The 9,479-nt window shown below is 45.0% G+C and overlaps 1 protein-coding gene across 3 annotated transcripts in view; it reads left to right on the plus strand.

The window, feature by feature from the left end:
* The window catches only part of sema4c (sema domain, immunoglobulin domain (Ig), transmembrane domain (TM) and short cytoplasmic domain, (semaphorin) 4C), an 86,372-nt gene extending 78,367 nt beyond the window's left edge, over positions 1 to 8,005 (plus strand). For all 3 annotated transcript variants that reach the window (XM_041936689.1, XM_041936690.1, XM_041936691.1), the window contains 5 exons: positions 131 to 246; positions 2,018 to 2,175; positions 2,800 to 2,891; positions 3,150 to 5,688; positions 6,754 to 8,005. In XM_041936689.1, the coding sequence (XP_041792623.1) occupies positions 131 to 246; positions 2,018 to 2,175; positions 2,800 to 2,891; positions 3,150 to 4,045 (1,262 nt within the window). In that variant the 3' untranslated portion in view covers positions 4,046 to 5,688; positions 6,754 to 8,005. The remainder of the gene's footprint in view (positions 1 to 130; positions 247 to 2,017; positions 2,176 to 2,799; positions 2,892 to 3,149; positions 5,689 to 6,753) is intronic.
* The last annotated feature ends 1,474 nt before the right edge of the window (positions 8,006 to 9,479 follow it).

Here is a 9,479-nt window from a genome sequence, read left to right on the forward strand (position 1 = left end):
AAAAATTGCTCTGGGGGGGGATAAAGAAAGTCTATTGCGCTGAACTGAACTTGAACTGAAAGTTTGCCTGAACAGAACAGAAGTGAAGTGAGCTGAAGCCTTTTTCCTCTTCCTCTCCTGTGCACTGCAGCGGAGGGCTGGCTGCAGAGGGTCGTGATTCTGGGCTCCGAGGCCCACGTGATCGAGGAGATCCAGCTGTTCGAGACAGCCCAGCCAGTGGACAGCCTGACCATCTCTCACTCCAAGGTAAGGAAAATGGAATGGGGTGTCTCTGAGTTGTTTAGAAGAAATTGTTTTTCAAAGGGAACTGCACGGGGAATTGCATTCTCCGCATGTGAAAGCAGCTGCATAATGTCTTCTGTGGCTCTGGAGGGGCTTTGTCAAGTCTGAAAAAATATCTTCTCACGATGTCACCATTGTTAGCTGGAACTGGGCTTGGTGACCACACAATGGAAAAGGCTTCATTACAAATTGGGGGCACTGGAGTTTTTTACCACACAGGGAGGGCTGCAGGCAGCAAATCTGGAGCTAGATACAAACCAGTAACAAAATTTCTGTCAGTTTTGTCCATCACACCAGGTCGGAAGGCAAAAATAGTTGTAAGCACTCAGAAAGGCCTCACTCAAAGGCAGGTTGAAAAGCTGGCCGGCACCCCGTGGCTTAGGGGGTTGAGATGCAGACCATGAACTGCAGCGTTCCTGTTGAAAGAATACAAAAGAGAACTTGCTGCTTTTTTTCCCACCTCCGTTACGGAAGTTACAGAAACTGTGGGATGCAGCCGCCCCGATTCTGATGTCAGAACAGTGTGTGTGTGTGTGTGTGTATGTATGTGTGGGACACTTCCATTTAGTTCTAAATAGAGTCTGGTATTTGGAGACAAAAAGGAACATCTCAAAATGTCTCGTGTTGGCATTTTATTTGATTCAACTCTGTCTGGATAGATTTGTGTGGAGAACATGTTAACAGACCAGACTCAATACAAGGCAAGCGCTTGAGGTGAAAGGGATTTTAATAAGAAGAAAGCAGCTCTTAGCAGCTCTTTTTTTTTTTGATCATTTGAGTTTGAGCTTCCAGCTGCTCCCACTCAGTATAGCAAAGCCTAGCCATGTGCATACTGTCGTCATGGACTCCTGGCTGGATTGTTTTCTGTCTTTTTTAGAGATGAGAAATCTTAATGGTCTCTCAGGGGAAAAGTTGTTCAAAGTTTCTTTGTTGTTTTGGTAATCTCCTGCCTGGCCTGCACGTCTAGCACGGCTTTGTGCTTCATCTGACAACATCCCTCGAAAGTCAAGTTTTGGTTCCATTAGCTTGCTTTGCTGCTGCATCACTTGTTCATTGGTATTCAGCGCTAACAGCAGGACTTTGTCCTCTGCTGATCTGTTAATACTCTTTTTGCCAGACACTTACCATCATAGATCCATTGACAGCAGACAGGCAGTCAGCACGGTGCCACTGGCCCGGTGCCACTCAGCAGATGTTTTTATCAACACTGCCCTCTTTCAGATCAAGTGTCGCCTCATGAATCCAAAACCCTCTTCACAATAACAGTAATTACAATCCTTCTCCGCAGCAGGGAATTGAACCTTTGCCCCTGTTGTTTTCTCAATCTCCCGGCCCTGTCAGCTGAGCCTGTGTGTTGACGCCGGCCCTGTCCCCGTGGCTCTGCGATGGCACGTCCGCCGATCGATGCAGTTTTTGGGCATTCCCAGCCCCAAAGCCCACTGCTTATCTCGTTAATGCTGGCTTAGCCGCCACCAGACATTTTACAACATCTTTTGCGAAGAGAGCGCTACCCAGATTGGATTGGACGAGGGTTGGAGGGGTGAATGTTATTGTAATTGAGAGTGATTATCCCATTATCTCCTCTAACCCCTAACTGAGTCACTCTTCCTCTGTCCCTCTGTTTATCTTCCTTCTTGTTTTTCATCTCTGTCTGGTTTCTGTCTCCGGCCGATGGCTGGACCTGGTCTTTGTCTTCCTCTTTCTCTCTTCTTCTTCCTTCTCTGTTTCTCTGTAGAAGTACGTGTACATCGGCTCTCGTTCGGAGGTTCTCCAGCTGCCCTTGGCCAACTGCAGCCGCTATCAGTCTCAGCCAGACTGTCTGCTCGCCAGGGACCCCTACTGCGCTTGGGACAGCGAGGGTCGGGCCTGCGTCCGCATCGACCTCCACCGCGGGTGAGACGACTGCACCTATGCATCCACGCTATACTATATACATGATATTGGTATTTTGATGCTTGGTGTTGACATTTTAAAAGAAGCTGCTGATTCCAATACAACAGAAAGAGTATTTATATAGTATGTGCCCTTTAAACTCTATATGACACCCATACTAATGAAAGGTTTTTGGCTGCATATAAGCAGCTCCTCAAGAATGAAGTGCAGGTTTTATAGACCTGGAGCTGTTGCATAACATCCTCCTGCTTTACATGATGTGATTTCTCTGGTCTGGCCTTGTAAAATAAACATAACCAAAAATATTATATTGACATGGGGTTAGAGGCCTTCTGCATATCAGAGCTGCATATATATGTTATAATAAAAGGCTGATATGCTATATTTGTCCGTTTAATGACATTTACAAGTTGTTTCTAACTAAAGTGTTGAAATAATATTGCAAAGGTTTACATTTGTTTTGATGTGTTCCATGGGTTTGGTTATTTTCCGTGTTACTATTATTACACAGCAGATTGCACACAGGCATTGGATCCATTGTTGTCTGATGTACTGTGGGTTCCTCTGTTCTAGTGAGAGACCATTATTAATCTTCCACTCTGCTGTCTGCCCTTTCCCCTCCAGGTCCACCTCCTCCCTGTCACAGGACCTCATGCTGGAGAGGTTCAGCCGGGGAAAAGCGAAGTTCGATAAGCCCGTCTCCATCCCCAGCCCTGGTGAGTGTGGGGCCATGCCTCAGTACTGGTCCCTTGTGGGAATTAACTGTCACTGCAGGAGCCATAGCAAGGAAAAAGGATGGACTTGGAGCTGAATTGTGTGAATATATTTGGACTGAGCTGAATGAACTGAATTAAGTAGAGAAGTGGCTGCTGTAGAATATGAATTGGAATTATTATGGATGAGACTATAACCCCCCCCTCCTTTCTACTCTTGCCCCTGCCCCCTCCTCCTGCTTTTCTCCTGTTCCTCTGCAGAGCACTCCCGTCTGAGGAACGTAACAGTGGTGGTGGGATCTGACATGGTGCTGCCTTGCCAGCTGGTCTCCAACCTGGCTCACCCCTGTTGGGTCCTCAACGACCGTGAGCTCCAGCTGGGTGACCCCGAGGCAGGAGGGCCACGCTTCGACCGGACACTCAAGGCCCTCGTCATCCCTGAAGCGGGCCAGATGCAAGCGGGCCGCTATATCTGCTACTCTGAGGAGCAGGGAGTCAAGTTTCAGACAGAGCGCTACCAGGTGGCTGTGGTAGCCAGCGCTCCGGTCTTTATGGAGGCCCGGGCTCCAGACAGCAGCATGGGGCTCTTCTGGGTGCTGGTCATCACCCTCGGAGCGGCGTGCCTGCTGCTCCTTGTAGCAGCTCTTTACCTTCGCAGGAGGCTGAAGCTGGCACTGGGCAAAGGAGCCGACATGAAGCCACTTGAGAGCACCCTGGTCTACCCCATCACCCTGCCTAAGGAGCCACCCACCTTCGTGCCCAGCAAGATGCCCACAGACGAGGACCGTTTCTGGGAGACGGGCGCCAACTACTACTACTCAGACGGCTCGCTGAAGATCGTTCCCGGTCACGCCCTGGGGCCCAGCAGCGTTAGCAGCACGGCGTCACCCAGCGCCATTCCCGGCCAGCCCATCCACTCCCCCAGCCGTCTCAGCCTCACCAACATCCGAGGCTCCGGTAGCAACGGCTACATCCGCCTCAACCTGAGCACAGCAGGGGAGGAGAGGGCTAGCGGGGCTGGCGCTGGGGGCGGCGGGCTCGGAGGTCTGGGCGTGAGTGGGAACGACTACTCCAGCCCCTTCAAGGAGGAGCTCAGACGCACTCTGCAGCAGAGAAGCGTGCTGCCTGATGCCAACCCCGAGGAGTCGTCCGTCTAGGCCTGTCCTCCTCCGTCTCCGTTCCCTGAGTTGGAAAAACAAAACAACCAACCTACCTCCCTCCTTTTGAGGATGCCTGCTCTCTTTCAGTGACACGCTGTCAATTCCCCATGCTGTCTCTCTCTCTCTCTCTCTCGCTCTGCCAATGCCTGTTTGGCTCACTGTAGACATTTATAGCACACAGCATGTTAAATATACACACTCATACACCATGTTCGCCAACATGCACTCCTATTATTATTGTGTTCTGGGCAACATGCAGTCATGATTGTGGCTTTTTCTTCTTCGACTGTGCAATCGCCACTTGTGTAAATTGTGTATTTAAAAAGGCTGAACGCAGAGGAGAACACCTCAAGCATGGAAATTAAACAAAAGGCGTTAGATGTTTTCTGAAGGGCACATTTCTTTTATGTTGAGTGGACCAAGTGAGGCTTTCAGCCCCAGTGCCGAAACCGGTTGACGAGCGGCAAACGCGGCTGACTGGAAATATGAACTGATTCTCTGTCCTTCTGTTCCTTTGAGACTTTTTCAGCTTACTGCACTTAAAAACTGGAAGCGTGTCTTCCCTTTTTGTATTTGTGAGCCAAGAGTGTGAGAGGAGTATAAAAAGACTAATTAATCTCGAAGCAAGACGACAATCACGTCCCCGTAGCAGGAGCTCTGCGTGGGACCGCGAGGAGAGGCGAGAGAGCGAGAGACAAAGAGAGAGGAAATTAAATGGAAAATGAAGTGAATTGGAGTGAAAGACGCAAGGGGGTTTTTGAATGAAGGACAATCTCTCAAGACTTTCTCTGCTCAATTTGTATTTTTCCCCCCATGTTGTATTCACCCCGGAGAAAGTCCTCGATCCCTTCCACTTTAATTTGTTGTGATGGTTGGTTTGAATTTCTTGTTGTTCTTTTTCTATGTCTTACGGACTACAGCAGTGTTCACAAAGTTATCAAGTGACTAATGGCTCCCCTCTATGAATGACAACGCGAGGGCAAGTGCTTACATTCCTCGCTCAGCCCGGCTCGGTGACCTTCAAACGCACCTTCAAGTCTAATATAATACAAGTGCACTCCAAACGACATTTAGTCTCAGTGTGTAACAGATGCCTGTTTTGTTTGAGCCCTTTTGGACATTTCTTCATTTATTTAGAAAGAAGAGGCTATTTGCATTCAGCCCTTAGCATCGGAACAGTAACTGCACACTTAATTCTAAATTGAAGCTGACATGAAGACATTAGGCAATGGGAATGTAGTTGAACCCTCACTGTTGCGACCGCTGTGGATGTCTCAATAAGTGCTTTATATCGTATGTGTTTGGTGAGGGTGGTAACTTGCACTGCCAAGAAGGAAACTACCCCTCCCACACACACACATTTACACGCTCACAGTCCTCTGAATGCCACCCATCCTGGACCACAGTGTGTTTGTGACGCACCCTTAAACCCCATGAAACCCCCCTCCCTCTTACCGACGCCCAGAGACTGACCTGGGGCTACTGTGGACTTAAACAGAGGAAGAGCACTGTAAAACACACCAACACAAGAAGAAGCCACACACAGTGTTGATGGAGGACTGGACAGACAGACAGACTGATTGCTGCCGTGCTGACGAACTGATGGCTCCAGACGGGGAGCAGCCGTGAACCAGTGACAGGTATTGTTCAACTTAATTAAATTCATGCAAACAGATTCAAGCAAAAGTCCTCACCTTCAGCAATTTCCAGTGTAGATTTTTGGCTGCTCACTGCAGTGTTAGGAATTGTGTAGTTTATTTATCTGGCTTATCTGACTGTCCATCTGCTCAACTTATCACAAGAAGAAATAATGAAACATTTCAGGAAATACACAGACTTCTTTTATCCATGAGAATTAGATGAGAAGATTGGTACCACTCTCACGCAACTACGTTAAATATGAAGCTGCAGTTAGTTATAAACTGAAAGCAGGGGAAAGCAAAGGGAAAAAGCTCACTAAATAACACGCTATATCTTGTTTGTTTTATCTGTACAAAGGTTAGCATTTAACTCAAAGCACCGCTGTGCCTGAGCACAGCCTCACAGAGCCTCTATAGTGGCTGAAGACTCATAGTCTTGTTCCATCGTAGGTTCTTCGTCTCCTTCCCATCAAAAGCTGTCCTTGTACACACTTTTATTAAAGTGGGGGCAGGGACAGGTGCATCAGAAAAGCTACTTTCATGGCAAAAGATAAGAAAAGGACCCACACTACCTGGAGCCTGCAACTGGAACATTTTATTAAAGAAAAAACATTTCAGTCTGACAAGGATCAGACTCAGTTGACCTAAGGAAGACCTTTGTCAGACTGAAACGTCTGTTTAATAATGATGTTCTACTTTATTTATGTGACAATTTATGTGACCTTTTCAGAACAATCTTCAACTAAAAACTGACAGATTTAACTAGATATTAATTTTACAGTTGCTGCAAATTCTCATATACCTGTATATATTATGTATTCTATGTAGGTCACATACAGTGAGTCAGTAAGGTATAATTCAGTGTTAATACCAGACTAAATTATCTTATTCGCCGACAGGCCCGCTGCCCAAAATGTGTTCCATGGTGATGTAATATTGTCCTAAAAAATATAACCTACTTTTTGATCTAATTTCAGGGAAACTTTGAAATACAGCAAACACTACATATGTGTTCTGTTACTAACTTTGCATTATTTTGTCCTCTTTCTGTGCTTTGTCTATCAGGGGTGCCCTTTGTTTTTGGGACTTGTCTGTCGGGACCAGAGCAGCACACCAAGAAGGAAGGGGAGGACAAAAACACTTTGTTTTGCCCCACCGTGTACAGAGAGATGTAGAATATCAAAATGATCCCAAGGTTGAAGAGGTACTCAGCCATCAGCACTCCATCCTAGTGTTGCATGATCCTCTGCAAGTTGACTGTAAATCTTTGATATGATCATCCTTGTACAAGTGCATCATTTTGATCTGTCATTTTTGGACTTTTACAGACACTAATATTGTGGAACACTAATGCTCTCTTTGAAAAAAAAAAACAAAATATGTCGAATTTTATGGTTGAAGGGTTGTACAGGAATTCATGGCTGTGTTTCAACATGTTTACTTTTTCTGTGCCTCTTCACCTTTTGGATAAGCCAAAGTAGACTGCAGTTGCTTTTGTTCTTGTTGAAATTCTTAAATTAATTTTATTTGATTCCAGATCGATATTTAAGTCTCAGCAGTCCGTCCACTTTGCTACACTGAGCTGATGTCTGCAACCTTTGTGCATATTTTATCTGCAGCTAAACTTTCCCTCAAGCAAAATGCAAAAACGGCTTGAGGCCGATGGACTTCCTGTTTGCTCCCTGTTTATATGTCAATACTGATCTTCTTGGCCCAGTTCTTTATCCCTTCACTGAATGAAAGGCTGAAATATGTCCCAAAACCTTAACTATTATTTAATTTGTCAGCCAATAAAAACCAAATAAGTATCTGTTGATTCAAAGCAGATCAGTGACAGAGTGTGTCCACTTTATGTTATTAATTCCCCTGAGGCAGTTCGCAGAAACACATTTGCTCTTTACACTGGTACTTGGTTATGTCTCAATCTATTTCTTAATATAATTATTTTTTTATAACTGGGCTTTTATTTGAATATAACATGTTGCAAAAACTGAAAAGATAAAGGAATACAGGTCTCAAGCTTGAAAAAAATGCATGTTTAATGTACTTCATGTGCATTTTCTTCAGTTCCTACGCATTTTATTGCTCATATTTTCTCCCACATGAGGCTTTAAGTTCTGCTGTTTTTCGTATTATTACTTGTATAATTCTATTATCACTCCAATTTTATTTTGCCCCAGTTTTGCTTGTCTGTTACTGATCTTTTGTTTGTTTTTAAAATATGTTAAGTAACTTATTTCACTTGTACAAACATGTTGATATTTATTATCATTGTACATATGTCCTTATTTTTTATATGTGTATATATACACAAATAAAAATAGAGATATACTTGAGGTGGGAGTTTGTTTGTTAAAGAAGTCCACAAATTGTACACTTAAAGGTAAGTTTCCTAGACACACTCAGCCCGTGTAAACAGTTATATAATGTTTTCTGGGGGTCTGGAGGAGCTTTGTCAAGTCTGAGAAAATAACCCTGATGATGTCATAGTGATGTCGCCAGAGTTATCTCAGCCTGGGCTTGGAGACTACGAATTTATAATGGAAAGCTTCTATTACTAACAAGGGGCATAGAGTGGGTGTTTACCAAGGCACAGAGGTATCAAGAAAAACATATTTGGTTGCATTATGGGAAATGTAGGATCTAATTTCTTTTGGAGCATTGCTCATTTAGGGCCTAAAAGTCAGGACATTGTGTGTCTATGTTGTGTCTATGTTGGAGGCCCACTTCAGGTTCTGGGGGATAGTGGATCCCAGAAACCTGAAGGTTTCCACACCAGACAAAGTGTTGTTGGGTGTGGTGATGGATGGCAGTGTTGGGGGGGGGCTCCTCCTGTTCATTGTCATCTCCACAGGTGTCATGAGTGTGTCAATTTCCAGGTTGTTCTGAGCGCAAAAGAGGACCAGCTGTTGAAGCTCTCATCTGTATGCAGACTCAGCGCCGTCCCGCATAAGGCTGATGACTGTTGTGTTGCCTGCAAACTTCAGGAGTTTAACAGATGGGTCTATTCTCCTGAGGTGAAGTCATTGGCATGGGAGACGAGCAGTGGGGAAAGCACACATCCCCGGGGGGGTGCCAGTGCTGATTGTCCGGGGGCTCGATGTGATTTTGCCCAATGCCATCTGCTGCCTCCTGCCTGTCAGGAAGTTAGAGATCCATTGACAGGCATGGGCTGGCACAGTGAGCTGGGTGGGTTTGGAAGACACATTTCAAACCATCCTGAGTCAGCTGTAACAATTATCACCAAGTGTTGAGCTCTAGTGCAGAAAGAAGCAGAGAATTAAATTGGTGAAAGTGCTGGGTAAATGGCTGACACGTCCAGCTTCTGCCACTCAGTGTGGTGGTTATACAAAAATGACCAAATCTAACGAAATAAAGAGGCGAAGCCAAGTCTAAACATCAACGGTTAAACAAAAACCCTCCTCTTATATGTAAAAATGTTAGAACAATATCCACTTATGTGATTAGTTTCAAATGACATCAAACTCAAAATCAGGTCAGAGCAAGACATCTGGAACAAGATGAGTGGTGTTGACAAAGGGGAACTTGAGCTCATTACCCCTAAAATGCTGACAGTTAGTCAGTTACGCTGTGATCATTTGAAATGTATTTTCTGTGAGGAAATGAGAGCCTTAAGCATAATCCAAAATATACACCCTAAAGAAAGCTGAAAAGGCCTGTGCAGAAACATCGTAACTCACAACCCAAAATTGCAGGAATAGCAGAGCATGATTAGTAAATATATGAGTGGATTCTAAGTAAACTTTGTAGTTGAGACTTTTGGTTTCCAA

This window comes from Chelmon rostratus, chromosome 5 (genome assembly GCF_017976325.1).
Source record: "Chelmon rostratus isolate fCheRos1 chromosome 5, fCheRos1.pri, whole genome shotgun sequence".
In the NCBI taxonomy this organism is placed as follows: Eukaryota; Metazoa; Chordata; class Actinopteri; order Chaetodontiformes; family Chaetodontidae; genus Chelmon; species Chelmon rostratus.